Consider the following 27,240-nt stretch of genomic DNA (forward strand, 5'->3'; position numbering starts at 1 on the left):
TCAGACATGATTGTTACATACATTGTATTCAACTTGTGTAAAATGTTATATTTTGCATATTATATTCACAGAATGAGGTTTTGGAGGCAACATGTAATTAATCACAATTGATACATATAAAAAAATGGAAGATTCTATCTTAGAAGTTCAAGAGGGAAAAATGAAAATTGGCATATCTTGCACTCTTTAAATTGAAACAAACCTAAATTAACATTTTTACATTGACCTATTCCTCCTTATTTAATTCTATAAAGAAAATACAGAAAAAAATACAGTGATTTTATTTAGCAGATGTTAAATGTGATTGGTGATTTTGCAATATTGAGCATATCTGCTCATATGCATAATAGAGAAGATGAATATGTTTCGTAAAAGTGTTTTGTTTCTGGAGTTTCAACAACATTGCGAATTTTGAATGTTTCCCTAATCAATCAAACTTGATTCTGGTCATCAGATCATTATTAGAGACTCCAAGACCTGAAGTGTGTCAGACAAGACGTTCAAATTGTGCAGTTTGTTGCTCAGCAATTCATTGTGATTCTTTATAAAATTATTTTACATGGCAAGTCACCAAAATGTATAACTTGGGGAGAGTAAGTGGGAAAGAGCCGGTCAAACGAGGGTGTGCGAACAGGACGGCCGAGGGACGTGAGAGAACGGCGCGAGCGGAGGCATAAAGGAGGAGCGACGACGTTGATGATCGAGAGAGGAACAGGCCTGTGTTTTAGTTTTTGATTTTGTGTTTTATTTTAGCCATTTTGTGTTTCATTTCCGCGAGGGGCTGCTGGCAGTTCTTTATGTTTATTTTCGGTAGCCGGCAGTCGTCCGCGAGGGGCTGCTGGCGGTATTTTGGTTTGTTTGTTTTATTTTAAATAAAGTTTATTTGATTGTTCGCCGGTTCCCGCCTCCTTCTTCCCTGAAAATCGCTACACTGTTGCCGAAACCCGGGAAGAGGGAGGAACGCGCTGTCAGAGAGTCCTCGCCGCTGTAGGGAATCCGCGGTGCCATCGAGCATGGTGCGCGAGTCGCCGCCGCTCGCCGTGGGCCGGAGCCTGCTGCTGCCATCCGCCGAACAAGGGGAGGAGCAGAAGGCGGGGGACTCGCGGCCATGGACGCTCAGTGCGGCACTGCGCTGGAGTGAGTTGCCGGTGGGACGGTCGAGCTCGCTGCCGGCCGCCTGGGTATTGGAGGGGCGGCTGCCATCCGGGAGGGAGAGGAGTCGCCGCCGCTGGTCGTGGGCCGGAGCCTGCTGCCGTCCACCAGCGAAGGGGAGTAGCAGGGAGCGGGGGACTCCTGCCATCTGCCCAAGGCACCCGAGGAGCCGTCGCCGTCCACCGGGCGGCGGAGGAGCGTCGTTCCGCACCGAGGGCTACCCAGCCTCACCGCCAGGCACCGCGGAGGAGATCCCCCAGCTGGTGGGGGACCAGATAGCAGCGCGTTGTGGGAACCGGACCAATTGTTCCCCCCCATCCCCCCCATCCCCCCCACACCTGTGAAGCACACCGGTCTCGCATCTCTCACTGAGGAGCGGAGGCATAAAGGAGGAGCGACGACGTTGATGATCGAGAGAGGAACAGGCCTGTATTTTAGTTGTGTTTTGTTTTTGTATTTGTATTTTATTTTAGCCAGCAGTCGTCCGCGAGGGGCTGCTGGCAGTTCTATTTATTTTCGGTAGTTCGGTATGAACTTTATTTAAAATAAAATAAACAAAAATACCGCCAGCAGCCCCTCGCGGACGACTGCTGGCGGTATTTTTGTTTGTTTTATTATTAATAAAGTGCATTTAATTGTTCGCCGGTTCCCGCCTCTTTCCCTGAACATTGCTACCGAGGGATTCTATAATTTTTTTAATATTTATTGGAATACATATTTATTTAACAAAAATATAATTCCTTTATTAAATAACAGAAAAATAGTACAAACTTTGCTGAAGTGATTGTTTTGAAAAAGTATTAGAAATTATGTAAAACATAGTAGCCTACTTTATTAAAAGTGTTTGTAGGCTGTCAATATAATGGGGGCCTTTTGCCCCATCCTGGTGATTCTTTCACCTCCAGAAAGCAAAGCCCACCTCGCTCATTTATATGATTTTTAGGTGAAACACCACATTCAAATTTTATTTTCCCACAAAATCTTTTGATCCATCCATGTTCATTTAAAACATAGGACTACATATTTTTCTGCAATCGCACATGTTCTATTCAGCCCAATTATTACTCTTAAGTGTTCATTTGTCAAAGAAAAAAATATATTTCTCAAATAATGTCGTAAATTACAGAGAACCCCGTCAAGATGATACTGTTATTAAAGATTAACAACTGTTTTGTACGGCCTAATAATACTTTTATAATAATATAATACTAACTTGTTATTGTAAAAGGAATGATTATGTAAAATGCTCCCCTCTAGAATAAAATTTTCTCGCTATTAATACAGTTTATGGCCACTGAATGGCTTTTCTGAGGTAAATGTAACATTATGTGATATTGTATAGGCTACATGTTGAAACTGCATGAGAAAATGGACGTGTGGTGCGAGAGCGCTGAATGCGCGAGAGCTGTTTTAAAATAAGGCATTTCAATGACCGACTCATAAACATTTCATTGCCATTAAAGTAAAATGACTGAATCTAAACATAGGCTAAAAATGCTTATGTAAAAGAAAACTGACAGATGGAGATTTTGCATCTGAAATGTGTTTGTGTGTGTATGCATAGTACAGTACAGCATACACACACACATTTTTAATGAACATAATAAAAAGATTAATCAACACCAATGTAGGATCTGTAAATATCCAAAAAGGACAATAACAAAATAAACTATTTTAATAATACGTTTTATTATAAATACATATCAAATATAGTTTTGTATTTACAGAGAACAGACATGGATAACACATACAGCTTAAATTATAATAATACCAGGATTAACTTGGGTTCACTTTTATTGCTCTCACAAGATATGATGCCAAACATCCACATCAATTTACTGTACACAAAACAGTAGTAGGTATCATTTTTGCTTTGGATGTGATGGAGAGGTTTCTGCTGTCAGCTCCAGTAAGCTTGAGGAACAAGGTGATAGCCTAAGTTTCTCCCATAAACCTGAAATAGAGGATATAGACTTGATTAGAGACATCACACATCTAAAAAAAAATACAATTGAATCTTAAACTTTAAAATTCCATATTAAAATATATTCAAATAGAATTGTTTTAAACTATAATGATATTTCACAATATTACTGTTTTTACTCTAGGATAGAGTATAGGTCAGGTACATATTGGCCTATAATAATAAAAAAAAAACTATTATACTACAATACATCTACAATTTAAACATATACATTTTTAAAGTATTATTTACATACCTGGTATGTCTGTGTTGATTGAGCACACTGTTGTGACTGGAGGAAGCCGTCTATATTTGCAGAGACGTTTTGCTCTGTTAAATGTTGCTGTGGATACTGATCCACACATTGCACTGTATGACTTGGTTTTCCCTCATACTGTCCATCGCAGTGACCGCAATACTGTCCCTGTCCGACACAATCTCCAGCCATAGACCTGCACTGAAAATAGCCGACCATCTCTGGAGAATTTGAGCAGCCGCTGGAGTTGTGCTTCCTGTGGGTCAGTTCTTCTTCACTCAGACCCAGCTGAGCTGACAGAAACGAGATGTAGCCTATGGTGAGCCGTAGCGTCTCAATCTTGGTCAGGGTTTGGTCCACTGGAGCTACGGACGGTGGCAGGTACGTCCTGAGATGGTGGAGGGCTTTGGTCAGATCTCTCATCCTCAACTTCTCCTTCTCACTGGCGTTCTGCCGCTGCTCGCTTGGGTTCTTCAGCCTTAACCTGCGCTTTCTCTTGTCGACACACGTAGATTTGACTAATTTTGAGCATGCAGGCTGGGTGCGGTGGGACGGGGAGAAGCCCTGGTCTGTCGAGACGGTGTCCGGAGAGGAAACGCTGTAGAACTCCGACTCCGAGCTTGAATAGATCCACTGGTTCTGCTGGCTGTGGCTTGAGCTTTCCATTATGTGACTCTGAGTGTGAATGAAGGCTGGACTGAGGGCTGGAGGTTTATATGTGGGACTCAGAGGTGCGAGGTGACACCTCTGCAGGCTTGCGGTAGCCATCGCTGTCTCTCAGACCACAGGACTCGGCCTGGATCTGTCTGGGAAAGGCTTGGAGAGGCCACAGGAGCAGAGGTGTGAATTTTGACTCCTCTTCAAAACAACAAGCCAGTGCAGCTATTCTTCCAGTGAACTGATCTTGTACATCTGACCAAACAATGTATGGTTTCTCTTTAATCTACTTTATGAAATCCATCTCTGATAAATCACCAAAAAATGGGTGAAAAAAGTATTGAATTCTGTATGTGTAAAAAGCACTATCTCACATAAAAATCTGTCTTAAAGCAAAAAATACAGCAATCACACCAATAAACATCTAATGTTAAAATTTTAAAGAAATTAACAGTTTTATTTAGCAAGCAGTAAATTAATGGAACGTTACAGTAAAGGCAAAATATTTATACTTCAAATAAATGCTGTTCTTTTGAACTTTCTATTCATTTAAGATTCCTAAAAAATGCTGCATGGTTTCCACAAAAATACTGTTTTCAACATTGATAATAACACAAAATGTTTCTTGAGCAGCAAATCAGCATATCTGAAGGATCATGTGACACTGAAGACTGAAGTAATGATCAGTTTTTGATCAAATAAATGCAGCCTTGGTGAGCATAAGAGACTTCTTTCAAAAACATTTAAAAAAATCATATACCAACCCTAAACTTTTCAACGGTAAGTAACAATGTTTCAATAGTCATTTTATATGTTTAGTTTTAGGTTAAACTAGAAAGGTAAAACATTTGAGCTGAGTCATTTGATAAATTTCACTAAGTAAGCAGCCTATATATATTACAGTATATTTAGGATACAGTCCCAATCCTCAGCCCAATAATTCAAACCCGCTGCTAATTGTCTGTATAGGGTTGTATTTCAAAGAGCTAAGCAGAGTAACTGACCTTAATGATGTTTAATGATGCTTAATAAACTCCATTAGCAGATTGCACTTGAGGTGTGACATTCACACAAACTGGCGACCAGTTTTGCAGTTTAGTGGTCGAGATAGTCATTCGCTCAGTGAAGTGGGTCTCATTCAGAGATTCAAAGTGATAATGAGAAGAAGAAAAAATATGATTGATTTATCAGTGTAGAGTAAGAAATAACCTTTTTTATCAATATAATTATGTTTTATTAAATAAACTAATTTTATATTTTAAATAAAATGAATGTGAAAATATAACATTAATTTACAGTATGTATACTGCCGTTCAAAAAATGTGAGGTCTGTAAGATTTTTTTTACAGTCTTTGAAAGAAGTATCTTATGCTCACTGCATATTTTTGATTAAAAATAGGTAAAAACTGTAATATTTTGAAATATTAAAATCGAAAAACTGTTTAAATGAATCCTTCAGAAATCATTCTAATATTGAGCACTGACTGAGCACAAGTTTGGTTTAATGTATTTATTTATATTGATTGGATATTTTAATCTATTTAGAAAAAAACAGATTGGTTCAGTGCTTCAAAAAAAAAAGTTCAGTTAAAAATATTTTTTTGTGGAAATCCTGATACATATTTTTTAGGGTTCTATGATTAACAGAAAGTTCAAATGAGCAACATTTATTGGAAACAAAAATCTTTTGTAGCATTATAAATGTCTTTAATGTCACCTTTTATCGATTAAATGCATCATTACTGAATAAAAGTACTAATTTATTTAATATAGAATAGCCTACACGGCGTCTCAGAATCAGTTTATAGAACAGTAGGCCTACCCTAATGTGAATTGTGGCGTGTGCTTGTTAGCCCGTTGCCATGTGGTTGCTAGGGTGTTCTGGATGATTGTTGAGGTAAATGCTAGGTGTTTACTTACTGTTTTGATTCCATATGAAACTACTGGAGAGCCTTGAACGCAAGTCGAAGCAGGAATACCAGACAAAATTATTTGCGTGCAGGCGCATGTCTACGGTGGCAGAGAGAGCTCAACGTGCTGCAACTGAAGAAAACACCTGCAAATTAAAAAAACATCTTCATCAGTTTCACAACACGCATCTGCTGCAAATACTCACAACACAACCAAATACAGAAACGCGCTGCAAAAGTTCACAACACAACCAAATACAGAAACGCGCTGCAAAAGTTCACAACACAACCAAATACAGAAACACGCTGCAAAAGTTCACAACACAACCAAATACAGAAACGCGCTGCAAAAGCTCACAACACAACCAAATACAGAAACGCGCTGCAAAAGCTCACAACACAACCAAATACAGAAACGCGCTGCAAAAGCACACAACACAACCAAATACAGAAACGCGCTGCAAATAACACAGACAACAACGGAAATGTTTCCGGGGGAACCAAATAAGTGACGAACACGGCTGGGACGTGCTTATTGCTCTTGAGCATCCCTATACCCTACTCCCTTCGAAGGGCAGACGGCAGAGTGGGACTTTGGAGTGAGCTTGGCACTAGTGTGCTATTACGTAGCCGTTTGGAACGCACTTGATGAAGGAAGCAACGAAAGAAAAGTAATTTCCTCATTATTTTCACCTAGGATGTTCCCATGACAACGCAGCACGGTGTCCATCAGCTGAATAGCTGTTCTGACGACAGAAATATAATGCTGTTAACATAACGGTTGCAAATAAATGCTTTTTTTTTTTTACTTTACAATTTTTTTTTAAATATGCGTTATATATCTGTGTCAGTGTCTCAACTTTACCCTACATTACGTAACATTTCTTATGAAACATTTCTTTATGAAAATTTAAACATAACATGAAACTCTACAGTGTAACTGTAGGGGCATAAAGTCAAGGGAGAAGCCCATAGATAGAGTCCATAAAAACAACGGGTCAAAATATTTCAACAACGTTTTTGAGGAATTAGGTGATTCAGATTTGTTTTGCCACAACTACTAGAAGATGTACAACTGTCAGACTGTCGTCACGCTCAGTTTGAGCCTGCGCAGTCGCTCAGCCATCAGACAGGAAGTGTAATAATCGGGCTTCAGTCTTCTCCGTTGAAATCAATGGGGTCGCTGTGTCCATTTCTTTTACTGTCTATGTACGCACGTCCCAGTCCGGTTCGTCACTTTTTTGGTTCCGCCGGAAACATTTCCGTTGTGGTCTGTATTATTTGCAGCGCGTTTCTGTATTTGGTTGTGTTGTGAACTTTTGCAGCACGTGTCTGTATTTAGTTGTGTTGTTTGGAGCACACGTGTGTTGTGAAACTGATGAAGATGTTTTCTTAATTTGCGCGTGTTTTTTTCTATTTGCATATGTTTTTTTCTACTTGCATGCATTTTTTTCTATTTGCATGCGTTTTTTACTATTTGCATGCGTTTTTTACTATTTGGATGCGTTTTTTACTATTTGCATGCGTTTTTTACTATTTGCATGCGTTTTTTTCTATTTGCATGCGTTTTTTACTATTTGCATGCGTTTTTTTCTATTTGCATGCATTTTCTTAAGTTGCAGCAAGTTGAGCTCTCTCGGCCACCGTACATGTCCCCAGTTAACACGAGCTGCAGTTGATCCATAAATAACAACACCTGGTAGAATGTGTGTCATAGCAATGGCGTTAGTGGTCGCGAGACTTTGAACGTCGACGCAGAAAAATAAAGTGTGTAGCCGCTAAGACATTATTATTCGCCAGCGAATGAGAGAAACAAGCGTGAAGACTTTAGAATTTTGTCTTTCAACTTCCGTTATTGTAATAGCTCTATATTTGGCATAGCTGTTGTGTCGAAGAGTAATTACCTGGTGAAGTGGATTTAATGTTACTTGTTTTAACAAGTTATTATTAGCATTGTAAGGTTTAAAGAATTTCATAACAAATGTCAATAGACCGAGAACATTTTAAGACGTGCGGTTCATTCATTAATCCGTAAGATCTTACCTTCATGCTGTGGAAATAAATCTGAAGACAGAAAACAAGAACGCAGCGCTGAAAATTGGCTAGGCTAACTTAGTAAACTTTTCTGTCATCTTTGCAGGACTGTGAAATGAAGAGTGTGCAAAGTAACATATTTTAGCCACTGTGTGAAGGTCAATGAATAGGCCTATCTATTGGTCTAATAACGTAAGCGTCATCATTTTCAAATACCTCCGTTTTCACAGTCCACGCTACTCTATGACACTACTACTACTACGCGAAAATGCCATTTACAAATCCTCTTTGGAGAACGTTTTTCAAAAAGATTCGTTTTCAATAATATAAAACGGCGTCTCAGCGTGGAAGGCCAAAACGGAGAAAAAATATGCATTTTCAAAAGAAAACGTATTAGTGTGAATAAGGCCAAAGACGCAAAAAGAAAAATCTCAACAAAAACGAAATAAAAAAAGACCAGATTATGAACGATAAATGAGCGGCAAGTATAGGCCTATTCGATGTCAAGTTGACTTTGACTCTATGGGACAGTCCTGGATGTGTGCGAATAAAATCACATGGGGAAACTAAATCATTCTCACCGAACAGCTTCCATATCTATTAGCCATAATAATGAAATTTCCAAAGATGTTATCATGTCAAACATCCTGGGGTTTTTAAATGATACAAATTAGCATTTAATAGTTTTGATTTGATTGCCCTCCTAGCTATGCAACCAGGTACCATTTTCAGGATCCATTTCTTGAGAACTAATTCTCTGGTGACCTCTGTAACCAGCGCTGTGACCTCCAGGCCACCCTCTCTGTGAGAGCTGAGTGAATGAGCAGCGTGTTAGATTTGGCACCTCCTCACTGCAGAAGAATGAGTGAAGCTGGCACCTGTGTGTGTCTTTTCATTTTCTTCAAATCAAACTCCCACAGAAACTCAACTAAAATATATTTTCCTTGTGCTTTTTTGCAGGGGCAGCATATATGATAACGCATTTTTACTGTGCCATGGTGTAGCAAAGTGAGGCCGTTCACACCCTTGGTATGAAATGTGACAAGTAATTTAATCACAGGGTTGATATAAACCAAGAAACACATTGTGCATGAATACAACTGTCATTGCTCAAGCAAATTGTTTGTTTTGAATCTCTGAAAATAATGCTGATGATGGTTGCCTCAAGGAATAAATGGAGCTGTGCTAAGAGGTCAACTTTATGCAGCCAAAAACAGTTTTATTTAGGAAATAAAAAAGAAAATTATTTTTTTTAAAAAGAAGAAGAGTGGCATAAAATGCACAGCAATTAATCTAGTAAATCTGGTGAAAGACTTAGCTCGTTTTTTGTTTCACACCTTTGCATAAATAAATGACCATCACAAGAGGTGTGACAGATTCACACGTGTGCCTTGTTTTTACAAGTGCCTTTCCATGTGCCCATACTCACAGAAAAGCATGGGAACTTTATCCAAGACCAAAATACTGTGGTTTTCCCATTTCAGTATATTGTGGTGGGAAAGAACATGAAGTACTGAAGAGCAAAATTATTATGTTTTATATTTATTTTATTGTTATACCATCACAAAAAAAAAAAAACGTAACCTGATATTTTCTTATTTGAACATGAAATATAAAAAGATTTTCTTTTAGATTTCTCTTGATATAAAGCTGTTAGGAGTTGTTGTAGGATTTAATCAGTGTTGATGTATAGGAGATGTATAAGAGTATATTTGAATAGCCTTTTCTGTGGTCAAAAGTGAAGAAAAAAAAATAGATAGCCATACCTACATATTGAGTATTCACACACTTTTTAAAACAGGGACAAATAAAATCAAAATCACATAATCTACATATTTCTCACAGGAAATGAGCATTATACATACTTCACAGATGTCTATTTTCATACAATGTAATTTTAATGTAGCGTGATCGTCTTCTAATGAAAGGCATGCCAAATAATAGTTAAAAAGATGGGAATCCAAGAACATTAGAATTAAAACAGTAAAAATGTAATTGTCTAACGTGAAATAAATATATACCACAGAAGTTAACAAATACAACACAACAAAAACTAGCGGGTGAAGTTGGAGATGCAAAACTCAATTTTTACATATTAAATAAAAGTAAAATGCAGAGATCTCATTAAAAGATTGAACTTACAGTCAAAGTTATTAATTATTCCAATATAAAAAAGGGAATTTGATATCACTACTCACCTCTAAATCATTTTGTAGCAAAGATATTGCCCCATATTTCCACATTTTGGATTTCTTACTCAAAATACAGCCACTGTGAACAACATAAACATCTACATCTTTAAAAGTAATACTATGAAAGTACGGTAATACTACAGTACAGTGGTTCTTACATAACACTGTTTCAGCTTCACATAATTCAGCCCTTTTCCTGTCAGTGTTCATCAGTCTAAGCATGCGGTCATCCAGTGTCCAGCTGGATCAAACGCTGAGGCCTTGAGGAGTTTGGCTTTTTCATTGAAGAATGACCTCGCGAGTCTCCGGTAACTTAAATGCTAGCAGTCCTCCGCACACTAGCGCTGAGAAGGACAGGATGATCGGGATGATCTTGGTGATGCCGATAAACTTGCCAAAGATGAAAGTGCTAATGATAGCTGCCAGTTTACATGTGCCATTCAGCACACCAAAAGCTGTGGCTCTGAGGAAACAAGAGATGGATTAATGAGCAAAGTACGGAAGAATGAGTACATACTTTACACTCTTAAAAACAAAGGTTCCAAAAGGGGGTTTTCGCAGTCATGCCATAGAGGAACTATTTGTGGTTCCCCAAAGAACCTTTTAGTAATTAGTTCTTAAAAGAAGTATGTTTTTCTTCTTTTATTTAAGTAATCTTTTCCACGATAAATAACCTTTTGTGAAATGGAAAAGTTCTATGGATGTTAAAGCTTCTTTATGGAATTATCTGTCCCAATAAACAACCTTTCAGTGTATGGAATGGCATGCACTTTATTCAGATTACATTATATTAAATTTGACATAATTGAGACTTTTAGACATAAAAGTCCAGCCTTTAATATGTTGCACTGTTTAATGAAAACATTGAGAAAAAAAATATTTAAAATTTTCCAGATAAAAACATTGAAAAAACCTGAAAGGGTTAGTTCACCCAAAAATGAAAATTATCACATAATCTACTCACCTTCAAGCCATCCTATGTGTATAAGACTTTCCTCTTTCAGTCAAACACAATCTGAGTTATATTAAAAATTATCCTGGCCCTTCCAAGCTTTATAATGGAAGTGAATAGTACCTTGAAGCCCAAATGAATGGATTTTGAAGCCCAAAAAAGCGCAACCATACATCCATCATAAAAGTAATCCATGCTGCTACAAGGTGTTAATACTGAAGCTTACATTACTCCTACGTCATGCGTTGGGTCAGAGGTCGCTCTTCCACCGGAACTAGACTCTCATGGACGCATGGACCGACCTTACCAGAAGCTAGCGATTACAGTTTTTAAAGTTATAATTATAGATATTTTCCCACAAAAATGTATCACTTCGCTTTAGAGGGCCTTTATTAACCCCCTGGAGCCATATGGATTACTTTTATGATGGATGGATGTGCTTTTTGGAGCTTCAAAAACTCAGGCTTTATTCACTCCCATTATAAAGCTTGGAAGAGCAAGGATATTTTTTATTGTAACTCCGATTGTGTTTGGCTGAAAGAATATAGGCCTACATTGGAGTAAATTATGGGATCATTTTCATTTTTGGGAGAACTAATCCTTCAAGATAGAATAACATATTGAGCATACTTTTATCTCTTACGTTATTTCATGTATTTGTCGTATACGTCAGCTCAAACAAAGGTCTATTGATAAAAGTAAAAATATGTTGCTTTAAATGCTGACAACAGTAGCAAAAGGATTTGAATTATCTAAATCAATATAAAAAAATTACACTACTATTCAATTTTAGAAAGAAATTAATACTTTCATTCATTAAGGTGTCACGGTGTGGGTTTTGTGTCTTGTCATGTTCAGTGGTTCCTTGTCTATTAGTTATCCCAGGGGTTTCCCATTAACCACGCCCCCTTGTTATCTTGTCTAGCTCGTTTGTCCCTGATTATTTAAGCCATGTGTTTTAACCTCATCTTTGTGAGTTCTTATTTAATGTTTGACTGTTATTGCTCGTGTTGGTTTGTTCCTGTTCTTGAATCTTGTTCCTGAGTCCTGTATCCAGTCTGTTTAGTTTGTAGTTTGTTAAATAAAGCGTGTGCTGCACTTGGATCCAGCCTCATCTCTGCTTCAACCGCACAACGTTACATAAGGATGCATAAAATTGATCAAAAGTGACAGTAAAGACATTAATAATGTTACAAAAGATTTCTGTTTTAAACAAATGCTGTTCTATTGACCTGTCAATTAATCAACGAATCCTGAAAAAACATTTCACAGATTCCACAAAAAACATTGATAATAATAATAATAATAATAATAAAAAATCTTGAGCAGCAAATCAGAATGATTTCTGAAGGATCATGTGACATTGAAGCCTGGATTAAAATGCTGAAAATTCAGCATTGATCACAGGAATAAATTACATTTTAAAATACTTTAAAATAGAAAACAAAAATATTAAAAACATATTTTGAACGGTAGTTTAGTTCAGTTTTGAGAAAGAACTCAAAGGTTGAAAAGCATCTGCCTTATATTAATTCTACGTATCAGAGATGTCTTTTGGTGATGGATCTTTTTGTACCTTTTCGAGGCTGGATAGAGCTCCACAGTGATGACCTCGATGCCATTCCAAGCTGCCGCACAGGCTGCGAAGAACAGGCACTGGAACAGGACGACAGCCCACTGACTGAAGCACAGGAGCAGGAAGAACGTGCAGACAGAGGAGCCTAACATGGATGCCCCTGCAAACAAAGATACACAAGAAGAATTCATTTACACACTATCAACACTTTGAAAGTTATTGATAAAGCCGTAACTGTTACAGTGCTCCTATTATGCTATTTTAAAGGTTCCTAATTTTGTTTTGGAGGTCTCCTACAATAGATTTGCATGCATCCAAAGTCAATAACACTTTAATTTTCCTATAATATACATCGCACATCCCCTCTGTCTGAAACAGCTTGATAAAAGATTCAGTCTATAAACTCTTCCTTTCTGAGAGCCTACTCTGCTCTGATTGGTCAGATGGCCCAGTCTGTTGTGATTGGTCTATCGCTTACAGTGTGTATTGGAAATGAAACGCCCATTACCATATCTGAATTTCATCTCCGGATCTTCTTCAGCACTCGATACACAGTGATACGAACAGTAACAATGGCGTTGGTTTTACTGTATCAATTCTAGTGCGAGTCCTCCTTCTTTTGAAGTGCATGCAAAGTAGATCCACAGCACAGAAAACAGCATTTTCTCAGCATGTCGACAACACAAACCAAACTCCTCCAGTCTCAGCTATAACTACAGTGTTTGAGGGCGGGGCAAAGTAGACATTGTTCACGGGCAGCCAATGAAGACCATAGGCTGGCATTATGCAAATTCATTAGAAACCTACGTAGATATGTTACGGAAGTGAGACTGGAATTCCTGAGGACTCATTTCAGGCAGCCCAGAATCGCTTCTTTCATGTAGGAGACAATAACTTTGTGGTGCACTTTGATCTTTAAAACTTTGCAGACCTTTTACATTCACAAACAGCTATATCATACACTGCATTAAAGGTAAAATTCGAAAAAGCATAATAGGGGCACTTTAATATAAGCTATTGCATGTACCACTCACCTATAATTTTAAGTCGTCCTATTTTATCCATTAATAGACCTGCTACGATGTTGCCAGGTATCACAGATAAACTGCCCAGGAAGCAGACTAGATAGACTATGATGTCATTTTCCTCTTGGAAATTTAGATGGCAGCCTTTTTTGGGGTGCAAAAATGTTGTATTTTCCAGCTTACAGTTAAAAAACTTGGTATCTTTCCACAGGTCTGTAAGGAACAAGACAAAAATATTGGAAAATGACAATTAATGAAAGGAAAACCCAAATAATCATTCAAAAATCTAATAGTATGAAGGTTAGTATATAAAGTAAATTTGAATTGCATACCAGTATTGTAGAAGACTGTGTTTTTAATGGTGCAGTTCTCAAAGAAGGTCTCTGTTGATCTGATGTCCTCAAAATAACAGTTCTCAAACAGGGATTCCTCAAACTTCACATTTCTTATTTCTATGTTGATAAACCTGCGTGCAAAATAAATAAAACTGACTGCTCAACCAATCCACAACCGTGCAAAAGTTTGGGGTCAGTATATTTTTTTAATTAATGCTTAATTCAGCAAATATGCATTAAATGAATCAAAAGTGACCGTAAAGACATTTATACTGTTACAAAAGATGTTCATTTTAAATAAATGCTGTTCATTCGAATTTTGTATTCATCAGAGAACCCTAAAACAAATTATCATGGCTTTCAATATTTATACTAATAAAAAATATTTCTTGAGCAGCAAATCAGAAGGATTTCTGTAGGATCATGTGACACTGAAGACTGGAGTAATGATGCTGAGAATAAATTACATTTTAAAATATATTAAAATAGAAAACAGTTAATTTAAATTGTGAAACTATTTCACAATATTGCTGTTTTTACTGTAATTTTGATCAAATAAATGCAGCCTCGGTAAGCATAAGAGTCTTTCACATTATTTCAACATTAAAAAATCTTAATCTTTGAACAATATGTACCTGCATTAGTCCTTTATTCTATAAAACATCATACTTTATATACAGAGACAGAGGGACAGTTAAGCTGATAATCTGACATTGTACTATTATGTAAGTGAATAATGAAGTAAATGTACCTGTCATGGATATACTCCCCCTCTTTGTGGACCTGATTTTGCAGAGTGAAGTTAAAATGAAAGCGTTCCACTTTCTCACGATGGAAGATCTTGACATTGGACTCGTACTCCTCAAACTGGAGGTACTTGATCTGGTCAGGAAACCACGCTCCCAGGCCATAATAGCTGTGGGGTGGAAGATTGATTCATATATTGTTTACTGTTAAAGGAGCCATTTTGCTCTGTTCCAGAGACTTCTGAGTTTAGATCATTATATCCATGCTCCAGACATAATGGCGACTTAGTATACTGCCTCCTGAAATTCCTCATTAGGCAGCATGAAATGTCATTTTCATTTAAAAGTTAACCCCACAATGCACATGTAGTCAAAAGAAAAAAAGAAATGTCCATTTTGATGGCTAAACCAAGAACAATCTTGATTGTTGAAAATGTTTAAAGTTATTTTTAAAATATACTTAAAATTCCTTCTACATAGAAAATATCTCTAAATAAATAATTTATTAAATTAGTGAGAGCTATGCAATTAAGCATAAGCATATAGGGCAAATTTTAACACCTGTTCAAATATTTTTTTTTTTTTAAATGTATACTTTTATTCAGCAAGGACACATTCAATTTATCAAACATGACAACACAGACATTCATAATGCTACAACATATTTCTATTTCAAATTAATGCGGTTCTTTTGAACTTTTAATTCCTCCAAAAATCCTGCAAAAAACACTTCCACACTTTAAGCAGCACAAAAATGTTCAACTAATGTTTCTTGGGCAGAAAATCATCATATAAGAATGATTTCTGGAGGATCATGTGACACTGAAGTCTTAAGTAATGATGCTGAAAATTCAGCTTTGCCATTAAATAAATAAATAGAAATTGTATATATTTCTTTCTTTATTTTTTTATCAAATCAATGCAGACTTGGTGAGCACAAGAGACTGACGCCAAATGTTTAAACTGTTGTGTATTGATTCAAATTCTTAAATATTGTTTTAAATAATTAAAGAGGGCTAATGCAGATCACTCTGAGTTGCCGCCCATGTACAAGACAGAAACATAGTGTCAGCCCAGATCCAGGCCACATCTGGTACATGTGGATTCGCTAGTGCACCTCTTGAGACTAGGGGAGTGAGGTTTACCCACACTGCTTTTTACCCGTTACAAGAGCATTCCAAATCCATCACTTATTATATTATATGACCGCTAGGATAGGCAACATAGAGAGTATGCTGCAAGAAGCTCACTAAAGCAGCCAAATTTGATGCTTCTCTATCAAAAGCTGCTCACCTGAAGGCCATCGTAAACCACACAATGGCAATGAACAAACTATGGAGTCTGAGATCAGGTGCAGCCAGTGACATCATGTTCTTCATGACCTTTTGGAGAACAATGGAGACAATCATTTAATTTGTGTTAGCAAAACAAGAATCTTAAGATCCAATCTGCAAATGTAAAATGGCAAAAATGTTATTAAATTACGATTTTTCTATTTTCTAAAATAAATGTAGGTAGTGCTTGCCATGTACTTGCCATGTACAGCTGCAAAGGTGTTTTGAGTGTTTTTTATTGCACGTTTCAATCTTTTTATCGTTTGCCAGACAAAAACTGTAATTCAACTCGCTTAGAAAGGAAACCTCACAGCTCTCCTCAACAAGCCTCACACTTTTAGCTATCATTCAGGCCTGAAGCTCAAATGAGGCAGGACGAGAAAGAAGATGGTGGCAGATACTGATTGTACTAAATTGTAAAAAGGATAAACCTCTAGAGTTGGATTATGTTAGCATACCTGTTTAACCAGGGTCAGGTGTCTGACCATGAATCTCTGAAAGGCAGTTCCAGTTTCACTCTGAATCTCTATGAACTCGTCATCTTGTGTTTCAGGTATTTTAAGCTGCGAAACCTAAAAGAGATGGATATATTTCATAGTTAAGACCATGTAAGATGAGCCATTTATCACCAATTCAGTTAAAATCAAGACTTTACTCAGTAAACTTATCACAGATGTGGATCTAGGGTTAATTCTAGTACTGTAGAAGTTTAAAATGGACAACTTTACTTGAAATACTCTTTCTGGCTCTCCCTTTGCCCTCCAGTTGGTGTCGTGGACTTGCCGCAAGACCATCCAGGCCTCGTCGTGTCTTGCAGTCTGAAATTCACAAAAGAGACAGTGTTATTTTAGTTTTTATTAATATTTCAAATTAGCTTTTATTTTTATATTTTTAGCTTTAAAGTTAATTTTAGTTTAAATTTTAGTAATTTTGTTAATGTGCTTTTGTCATTTTATTAGTTTATATTTTTAAATATTGCCATCTAGGTTTCATTTATTTATAAATGAGTTTCGGTTTTAGTTATTTTAGCTTATTTTATTGTCAAGGCAACATTTCTAATTTAATAGTTTTTATGATAATAACCACGAAGAGAGATCATGAACTTTGTGTAGCACTGGGCTCATACAAATTTCATACAATGAAGAAAAGTAATTTATGCCTTAAAGTGTGCAATAAGCAATTTCTGAGAAACTGTTGAAAGTGGATCGGACCAAGCAGCACAGCACACTTGTAGCCAATCAGCAGGAGGGGGCGTGTCCACTCATGATGGGGGAGGAGAGAGAATGAGCAAGAGAGAGATTTGAACTGAAGGAAGACTGTAGAAAGAGAGATGGCTGAGAGACATTACAAAAGACAAAAGCTCAGAGGAATATCACTGGAAAAGGAAGGGTTATTATGATCAGGCAAGAGCTTTAGGACCAGCGTTAATATTAGAAAAGCTTTCCAGTGCTGGAGAGACTGAAGGCCTGAAAATGGATGCCGAGGTTATTGTTGCTCCTTAAATTAGTAACATTTGTTTTGCTGTACAGAACCAAGACATGCTGTTGTTGTAATGTTAGCTCTAGTAACAGGACGGTTTTGAGTGTCTTTGTTTGTCTGGAGTTGCTGTGCTGTTCGTCATCTTTGCTGTATTTTTCGCGAAGATTAATTTTGCTTCGCTTCTGCTCTATAAAAAGACATCCACTCTTGCATTCTCTTTTCGTGCATTTTGGAGGTGGAGCAATGAAGGGAGGAGGGGTGTACATTACCAGACAAAAGTTATGGATCGGTGAGATTTTTAATGTTTTTTTAAAAGAAGTCTCTTCTGCTCACCAACGCTGCATTTATTTGATTAAAAATACAAAAAAGTAATATTGTTAAATAGTATGACCATTTAAAATAACTGTTTTCTATTTTTATATATTTTAAAATGTAATTTATTCCTGTGATCAAAGCTGAATTTTCAGCATCCTTACTCCAGTCTCCAATGTCACATAATGCTTCAGAAATTATTCAAATATGATGCTCAAAAATCATTCATTATTATTATCAATGTTGAAAACAGTTTTCAAATAGCATTCAACAATGATTCTCGCAAATCATTTACTGAAAAATTTGAAATGCATTATTTTCCACAAAATGCCTATATAAAATATGACTTTTCTAGTAATTTCTGAATTTTGAGAAGAGAAAAACTAACTAACTAAATAAATAATGTATTATGTTTTTATTTATAGATAAAGAAATAAATAATAGCCAGTGTCCTCTACTAGTAAACTATCAAACACTATATTACCTCCAGGAGGAAACGGGGACTTTCTGGCATGAACACAAGCCCAGCGAGAGCAGCCACAGAGGGAAGGAAACAAACCAGAATAAACACCCTCCAACTGTGGAACTGGAACTCTGTCCCCATACTGAAACCCCAGCCTGCAACAAAAAAAACAACAACAACAACCCAAAACACTTGGAAACCTGGATCTTGAAATATGGTTTTATGCCCAACAACTTCCGGACAACTAATATTGTTTCTTCAAGTCTGCTCTTACACGTGTAGTAATTGCCATTATTAGAAATATTGTAAGGATTTACGATGAATTACCATAATGTGGGATGATTCCCCATGCGCTGAAGGAAGCGTACAGTCCTCCAAGCATCCAGAACAAACACAGCCAGCTGAGATGTTCTCCTCTCTTATCTATCTGCAGGAACTCAGCAAAGTACGTGTACACAACAGGGATTGATCCTCCGATCCTGCAAGAGATCATCAGTTTCTTGATATCATTTATTGGACAGATAAAATACAATTCTACCATAAAGCCAGTAAGTGATTCCATCATTTAACTAAGCTGCAATATACAACTATTAGACTCTGGTAAATGTGTCTACGTAAAAAATGTGAAATATGAAATTATACAAGAACTATATGATACACTACCGTTCAAAAGTTAGGTCAGTTGGACTCTTTTTTTATAGAAATTAATACTTTTTTTGGGCAAGGATGCATTTGATTAATCAAAAGTGAATGGAAGTAAAGACATTTATGATGCTAAAAAAGATTTATAATTCAAATAAATGCTGTTCTTTTGAACTTTCTATTCATCAAATGGTTTGCACAAACATATTAGGCAGCACAACTGTTTTCAATATTGATATTAAAGGGATAGTTCACCCAAAAATGGAAATTCTGTCAGTATTTACTCACCCTTATGTTGTTCCAACCCCGTAAGACCTTCGTTCATCTTCGGAAAACGAATTAAGATATTTTTGATGAAATCTGAGAGCTGGATCACTCCTCCATAGGCTTCTGAAGGGATTGACACTTGTTCCCCGAAAAGTTATTAAAAACATCGTTTAAATAATCCAAGTGACTACAGTGGCTCAATCCTAAATTTATCAAACGACGAGAATACTTTTTGTGCGCAAAAACAAACAAAAATAACGACTTTATTTCAACTATTCATTTCCTTCTCTGTGGGCCTCGAGTCAGTTCACTAGTGTAATAGCGTAAGTGCTTCTGTGTTGTACGTCACACGCATCACACACATGACCAGGGTCGGCCAATAGTGAGCCTACGTGTGATGTAGCTCTACGCAATGACACAACGACTAGAGGCCCATAGAGAAGGAAATTAATAGTTGAAATAAAGTCGTTATTTTTGTTTGTTTTTGTGACAAAAAGTATTCTCGTCGCTTGATAAACTTAAGATTGAGCCACTGTAGTCACTTGGACTCTTTAAACGATGTCTTTAATAACTTTTCGAGGCCGGCAAGTTTCAATCCCTTCAGAAGCCTATGGAGGAGTGATCCAGCTCTCAGATTTCATAAAAAATATCTTAATTCGTGTCCCGAAGATGAATGAAGGTCTTACGGGGTTGAACAACATGAGGGTGAGTAAATACTGACAGAATTTTCATTATTGGGTGAACTATCCCTTTAATAAGAAATGTTTGTGTAGCAAATAAGAATGATTTCAGAAGGATCATGTGAAACTAAAGACTAGAGTACTGATGCTGAAAATTCAGCTTTGCCAGCAATAAATATAGCCAATTGTTTTAAATTGTAATAATATTTCCCAATATTACAGTTTTTACTGTATTTTTGCTTCATTAAATGCAGCCCTGGTGAACACAATATACATATTTCAGAAACATAAAACAATCTTACTGACCCCAGCAGACTTTTTTGAACGATTGTGTAGAATGTAGATATATAAATAAATTCCTGCTGCTTTCTGTGAGTCTCACCCAATTCCTGAGCAGAGCCTGAAGAAAATAAAGAAGCCGTAGCTCTGAGCGAAACAGGACAGGAAGGAGAAGATGCAGTTGATGGCCAGTGCGTAGAGTAAACACTGTCGTCTGCCCAGTTTATCAGCCAGACCCCCCCACACGACAGCACCGATCATCATGCCCACGTACACTATTAAACCTGAACATAGAGACACAACATAGAGCCGGACAGTTAGATGCTGAGGAAGAATAACACAGTATATCATAGTAAAACTATCTGCTACTTCTGCAATATTTAAAAAGGTCATTTACAAACATTATATTGTTAATTCAAAACATTAGCAAGTTCATGCTTTATAAAGACTCAGTCCTAATTCACTTTCATTATAAATGATTTTAATTCGGACAGAATATTAATTGTGGGTGCAAATATTCTTTTAAAATCACCTTGAAATAAAAATTTACTTCTTTTTTTATGGAATATTGCAGTATTTAGTATAAACAATTTAGCTGTGCACATCATTATTTTTTTTTAATTCATGTGCCCTCGTAATCTTTAATCAAATAAATGTCCCTCCCTCTTGCAGCGACATCTCTTCTCTTCTCTGATGATGTGTTTATGGCGCGAGGGCGGGACAACCTGTCACTCACATGAGATCCACCAATAGCAAACCACAACCATTCAATCAATTCCGTATGGACAAAGTCAAGTCCTGCCCTACATTTTTTTCTTGTTCAAGATGCTGTTTCCCTCTGATATACGTCACAATGGGTTGTGGAACAAAGAAATATCACAACTTCAGTTTCATGTCGACTTTAAGGTACAGTAGCTATTTATTAGTTTGGAGAAATTAATTGCGATCTTTATCACAATCAAGTGGATGATTTTTAACAGAAGCATCAGAATAACACACAACATCCCATCTATGTCTCTCTTGCCTTCAATCATGCTCTGCCACACACACACACACACACACACACACACACACACACACACACACACACACACACACACAGTTAATTAGACCGGGATAAGTGATTATCAGGCACGTGGCAGGGATTGTGAATCTCGACGTGGATTACACCACTCTAGACAGCGGCAACTTTCATCCCTCACTAAAACTTTTCCTGCTTCTCCCTCACTATTGCACGCAATCTAGGAAATATTCTCATTTAACTTGTGCTCTCACTCTGTCACAGGGCTATTTAAAAATAGCATTAAATCTCTAAGGCTACATGTATTTAATCAAAAATACAGTAAAAGAAATGAAGAAATGTTTTCTATTTGAATAGATTTTAAAAATGTAATTTATTCATGTGATGTAAAGCTGAATTTTCAGCATCCTTAATCCAGTCTTCAATGACACTACATGTGTTCAGAAATCATTCTAATATGCTGATCAAGAAACTATCTTATTATCAATGTTGAAAACATATGCATTTTTAAGGACTATTTAATGAATGGATAATTGAACAAGAACATCATTTATTTGAACATTATTAATGTATTAACTGTCACTTTTAATTAATTTATGTATCCTAGCTGAATAAAAGTATTAATATATGTATATATATATATATATATATATATATATATATATATATATATATATATATATATATAGCAAAACATAATAATAATTATAACAAAAATAAGAATATATTTCATGAATAAAAAATAAGAGGAAAATTAATGATAATAGCATAATAATAATAATAATAATAATAATATAAAAAGATTATTGAAATGTAATAAGAAATTAGATGGACAAAATAGGTTTCCATTTGTGGAATAATGTTTTACTTATTAAATAATGCATGTATCGTGGTCAAATGGTTTAGACCTAGATGTTGATTTGACAAATATAAAACTCTCTGGGACATCTAAGAGCACCACAGTGTAGATCTTTTTTCTTCAAAAGCCTGTAAAGATCATTTATTTTTGCTATTTTTTCCTCGCCCAAATATAAATACAGGTAACTTCACATTTAGTTTTTAGTTCTGAAAACGTTGAGTTGAACCACACTAAAAATAGTCTAATTCTTTGACAGGGCTTTCTTATAAACAAAGTCTTATCAAACTGATTTTTGTCTGATCAGAAATGAAGCTGATTCTGATCCCCACTCCTTCACTCACCCAGCATGCCCTTGTCAGCATTCGACAGGCACATGTCCTTCTCAGCACTGGGCAGGGCGAAACTCACAACGAAGCACTCCACGCCATCAGCCATCAGGGCCAGACCCAGCACCGTGAAGAGGGTCCACTGGAAGCGTCCGTGCCCGCAGTCTTCCATGATGCTCTCGTATTGCTCTGGCAACGTTTCCTCTACGACCTCAGCTGCCATCCTCGCTTTCGTACGGGCCTCCCTCCGTGCGGCTCTCCGTGCCTCCTTGATCTCGTCCGGATGAGGGATGCCTTGGTACTCTCCCTCATACATCTGCTCATCTTCATCATTCCCCTCGGTAGCATCACTAGCAGCATCCTCCTCCTCCCGAGGAGGGTAGTCTGTCTGATAAGGGTAAGTGTACTCTCCTCCTTCTCCATATGTGGGATACGTTTCTCCCGGCTGGTTTATGTTGTTTTGGTAAGGGTCATCCATTTTGGATTGAATTTGTTATATATATTCTTTGAGACAAAAATAACTAAAATAACATATTCCTCAGGAATCTCTTGGAGTCTCTGGTGACAGTTCCAAATCCAAAAAGGTCTTAAATAAAATATATTGCACCTCAGGTAAGTTAAGGCCTCAATATTTATGATAGCAATGAGTTATTTCCCTTTGATTGGTTCTACACAAGGCCACATGCTGCAACTGAAATAAAAAGAACATTAATTAGAAAAAGTTATTGTTTTTAATCAGCCTTATTCATGGTTTAATTTTACATGAATGAAAACGAGGCTGAGAGGTAAATGCAATTTCAATGCATTGTTTTTTTAAAAAATCTTACAAAAGGTGTTTACACACACTTGTAATGAATTTGTAGGCCTACTTTTTTTTGCGTGTGGGTTTGATTCACTAAAAATAACAGACTCAGAGGCTGCATCCGAAATTGCATAAAGTAGGCAAAAAACAGTATGTGACAAAGGAAGTATGTCCGAATTCACAGTAGGCTACTAATAAAAGAGTAGGCAAAAAGTACTGATGACCTACTTCTTCAGGCGAGATTATAAAGTGTGCATACGATGGGCACTTACTATCCAATGAGGTCACGGGAGAGGATTTGTAAAAGGCAGTGAAGTGACACGACTGACGCTGATTGGTCACATGATAATGATAACATGGCGAATGTAGTACGGCCAAATTACATTCATACTACAGACGCTTATACTATAGGCTACAGAACATACTTTTTTAGTGGTTGTGAACTAATTACTTATTCAAAATAAGTACCTTTTCGGGCGCAGCCACAGTCATTCATTTGGGAATTGCACTACACCACTGGTGGCGCTCCGTATGGCGCTGTACCGTTTACTAAAAGAACCGACTCATAAGTCATTCGTTTGAAAGTTTTACTGCACTGGTTGCGGTGTTTGGTTGAGAATCACACACTGGTCGCTCTGTAGCCTATGTTTGATTCACTGAAAAGAACCGACTCATTAGTCATTCGTTTGAGAATCAGACTACGCTTTTCACACGATGTATGATTCACTGAAAAGAACCGACTCATTAGTCATTCGTTTGAGAATCAGACTTCGCTTTTCACTCGATGTATGATTCACTGAAAAGAATCAGCTCATTTGAGTCATTCATTCTGTAATTGGACTTCACTATTCACATTGTTACTTTCGTGCTGTTGATTCAGAAGTGAAGTATGGGGCCGTTCTGAATGTTTTTTTTCCATTCCACTGCGCTACTGTTCAATTGTTTTTCAATGTAAACACGCACTAGACAGTCGTCTTTAACCATTGCGCTCGCGTCTTGGGTCTTTTGTAGCGTCTTGCACACAACAACGGCATTCTAAAAACGTCTCGCTCAAGTTAAAAGAAATTCTAATAAATAAAAAAAACACGTCTCTAGAACTTTTCACCCTCCGTTTTTTCGCAAAAACGCATTCCGTGTGAACCGTCCCTAAAAGTGCATTCCGAATGCACATGCGAGAACTGTAAACAGAACAGAGCATTTTTCGCACAAGGTACTTTAAAAAAGGTGACTGGTTCTACATGAGTAAGCTATCTATCGGTTCTCAGTTCACAAACCACTGAACAAACTGCACGTCGATCCCTTACAGCCTCGTTTCCATTAATGAAAATAAATGTGGTGTCTACCCCTGACTAAGCTCACAGTAGTTAGGCTATCGTTTCTTTCAATGAAGCATTAAAATAAATGGAATATGATCACATAATATAGAGTAAAACTGATGTATTACATACAAAAATACGTCATACAAAAATTGTGTTTTATTAAAAGGTTATCAGAAACAGTGAATTGCTTACTGTTTAAAATGCAAACAAGAAATTGGCCACTTTGTGGTTGTCAAACATTGATTTGAGTTTCGAAATACTTTTTGGTGTCACTTTAACAAACATATATGGATGTGTATGTGTTGTCAATATCTTTTTTGTTAACTGGAGCTATAAATGAGATGTTTACAAACAACTGTAACTTCCTCTTGTCTCGTGCTGCCATTAGCGTGTGTAATACAAGATGATAATCACTGGTCAAGACTAGACCTCATTAAAAGCCCTACTTATCCAGTCCAAGGCATTTGATCTGACCAGCCCAGACGCAAGACACCCTGCTCACTGCATGCAAACTGAAGTATTTTATATAGAACAGTAATCAATGTATTTGAGCATGTCATATACTGATATTATGAATATGAAAATAAGGCAGCTTTAATGACCATGCACACATGCTCCTGTGTGTGTGTCTGTTTAGCAGTGGACCAAAATGTGACACTGTGCAAAATGTGTATATACTTTAAAGACGGAATGCTTTTCTTGTGCCTCGACATGTGCCATATTTTCTCCTGCTTTCCAAGTGAGAGCTATGATTTAATCCAGCTTAAAACCAGACGAATTTTATTCATTCCCAGAAGGCCAGATTAAATTTGAAGGGTGATGAACACCCTCTTCTTGATCAAATAATCAAATGCTAGGAGTATAATAAATAAGTGCAATCAATAATAAAGAACAATAAAGAGCAAATCAGTTAATTGTACAAAGAAAATGTAAAATTTTTACAAATTAAAATGTTTGCAAAGAAAGTGTATGCTTTTATTAATACGGAAAATACAACCCGTCCATCCCTAAACACTGACAATGGTCCCTTGCCCAAACATTAAAAGCAGTTGAAAAGAGATTACTGAGTGAATCCATTTACATTCACTGAGTATCCTGTCTCGGCCTGTTCATCGTGATCTGACGGTCCCAGATGGGCATTACGTAACTTCAGACATGTACTGTGAACAAATAAGCTAAAACAAATGTTCTAGCAAATGCATTAAGTCAGGGACTGTTATGGGAACAGATCATGATATTCATCCTTTTACCTGCATGTTCTATTGTTTTAATGTGCATTTAAAACTAGTATGCATATGCACAGATATACATACATACATACATGTCCTGGTGCATTATTGAAATGATTATGAATAGATCACATGAAAGTAAACGGTGACAACAGTTTCCTACACTGTGACATGCTATTCTTCATCTAAAACTATTACTAATAATACAAAAACTTCATATTTCATTTAAAGTATGAACCAACATTAACAGTAGTAGATTATGATCTGACGTCCGAAAGCTAAACTGAAAGCAATAATTTGGTGTTTATAGAGAGTCTTCACACTTAAATTCATTGGTGACATCCTTTCCTTCATGCTATATCTATATATGGCTGAATGTGCACATGGTGTGGGCGGGTCTTTAGTGATGTCACCGGGAGGAGCTAATGGAGGGCAAGTCTGAAGGGCACGCATGTCACCTGTAAAACTACAGAGAAGCGTTTGGAAAATGACAAATATTTACCTTTATTTCCGAATCAACATACGTTCTATATAATAATTTGGATATGTTTGGACATTTTAATTATTGGTGGTCATTATTTGCCATTTATGTTTATTAATTTTTTTTTAAACAACAGGTGAATAATATTTAAACTTGTTTACTTATTTTTCCCTATTTTCCAGATACATGCATGCTTACTAAAAATCACTCTAAAGCTTTAAATTTGGATCATATTTCTTTTTTTCTTTTTCTTTTTTAGAATAAAATTACAAAATTTTATAATATATAACGGTATAGCAGAATTCAGTTTCTTTTAAAGCAAAATGTAAGGGGAAATATATTTTTTTTCAGTAGTTACTTTCTTTTTAGAGCTGTTGTCATTTTATGATTATAACCTCATTGGGGGACACATAGGACCCAAAATGTCAATGGCTAAAAGTCAATAAACAATCCGTTGTACATAACGAAAGGTGACATGTCATGATGTAGGGTGGAGCTTTTCCATCAGCTTTATAGATCCGCAAAATACTAGTACTTTCAAAGTGTAAATCTAATCTCTGTTAATGGTTAGCATTTATCAATTGTGATCGAAACGGGCAAAGTCAAATATTGTGATCTGCCATTTTTTTGTAGGAATACAGACATTTAAAGTTGAATGTATTGCATTCACCAAATGCAATCCTCTTTCAGGTATAATTTAAAAGCAATACTGAAAGCAGTTTTAAAATACCTTAAAGTTTAAATGAAATCAAATCAAATTGACTTACCAGAATTATTTTTCCTTTATGTATTATGGCGTTTGATATAAATTACAAAAAAATCCAAAGGAAAATCCTGGCAGAGTTTCAGAAGGCAAGCCCTACATGTCACCTTAACAGGAGTCTGATGGGCAGACCAGGGGATTATGGGTCGACCTCATGATCAGCGCCTCCGGCTCATCCAGATGGAA

At 36.6% G+C, this 27,240-nt stretch overlaps 3 protein-coding genes across 3 annotated transcripts; 1 reads left to right on the plus strand and 2 right to left on the minus strand.

The window, feature by feature from the left end:
* The first annotated feature begins 903 nt into the window (after nucleotides 1–903).
* LOC143737013 (uncharacterized) lies at nucleotides 904–12,220 on the plus strand. Its single transcript, XM_077227912.1, has 3 exons — nucleotides 904–1,577; nucleotides 3,523–3,752; nucleotides 8,933–12,220. The coding sequence occupies exon 1, from the start codon at nucleotides 1,014–1,016 to the stop codon at nucleotides 1,494–1,496; it is 483 nt and encodes a 160-aa protein (XP_077084027.1). The 5' UTR covers nucleotides 904–1,013; the 3' UTR covers nucleotides 1,497–1,577; nucleotides 3,523–3,752; nucleotides 8,933–12,220.
* Nucleotides 2,933–8,021, minus strand: mespba (mesoderm posterior ba). The gene is made up of 3 exons (XM_077227910.1): nucleotides 7,982–8,021; nucleotides 3,372–4,283; nucleotides 2,933–3,106 (listed from the first exon to the last, which is right to left on the minus strand). The coding sequence occupies exons 2-3, from the start codon at nucleotides 4,137–4,139 to the stop codon at nucleotides 3,053–3,055; spliced, it is 822 nt and encodes a 273-aa protein (XP_077084025.1). The 5' UTR covers nucleotides 4,140–4,283; nucleotides 7,982–8,021; the 3' UTR covers nucleotides 2,933–3,052.
* Nucleotides 9,850–27,240, minus strand: sv2ba (synaptic vesicle glycoprotein 2Ba). Its single transcript, XM_077227909.1, has 13 exons — nucleotides 27,059–27,240; nucleotides 22,476–23,151; nucleotides 20,358–20,538; nucleotides 18,714–18,865; nucleotides 18,408–18,541; nucleotides 16,861–16,950; nucleotides 16,591–16,704; nucleotides 16,092–16,180; nucleotides 14,804–14,968; nucleotides 14,050–14,183; nucleotides 13,727–13,930; nucleotides 12,693–12,852; nucleotides 9,850–10,627 (listed from the first exon to the last, which is right to left on the minus strand). Exons 2-13 carry the CDS (start codon nucleotides 22,936–22,938, stop codon nucleotides 10,444–10,446), a joined length of 2,070 nt encoding a protein of 689 aa, XP_077084024.1. The 5' UTR covers nucleotides 22,939–23,151; nucleotides 27,059–27,240; the 3' UTR covers nucleotides 9,850–10,443.

The sequence above is a fragment of the Siphateles boraxobius genome, unplaced genomic scaffold (assembly GCF_051911475.1).
Source record: "Siphateles boraxobius isolate OS27281-9 unplaced genomic scaffold, OSU_SipBor_1 130, whole genome shotgun sequence".
In the NCBI taxonomy this organism is placed as follows: Eukaryota; Metazoa; Chordata; class Actinopteri; order Cypriniformes; family Leuciscidae; genus Siphateles; species Siphateles boraxobius.

Coding starts and splice junctions, on each gene's coding strand:
- LOC143737013 (XM_077227912.1), top strand. CDS start 1,014: ATGGTGCGCGAGTCGCCGCCGCTCGCCGTGGGCCGGAGCCTGCTGCTG.
- sv2ba (XM_077227909.1), bottom strand. CDS start 22,938: ATGGATGACCCTTACCAAAACAACATAAACCAGCCGGGAGAAACGTAT. Junction 16,951..18,407: donor GTCCCCGTTTCCTCCTGGAG/GTAATATAGTGT, acceptor TGTGAATTTCAG/ACTGCAAGACACGACGAGGC. Junction 14,184..14,803: donor GGGGAGTATATCCATGACAG/GTACATTTACTT, acceptor TTTTGCACGCAG/GTTTATCAACATAGAAATAA.
- mespba (XM_077227910.1), bottom strand. CDS start 4,139: ATGGCTACCGCAAGCCTGCAGAGGTGTCACCTCGCACCTCTGAGTCCC. Junction 3,107..3,371: donor AATCAACACAGACATACCAG/GTATGTAAATAA, acceptor CCTCTATTTCAG/GTTTATGGGAGAAACTTAGG.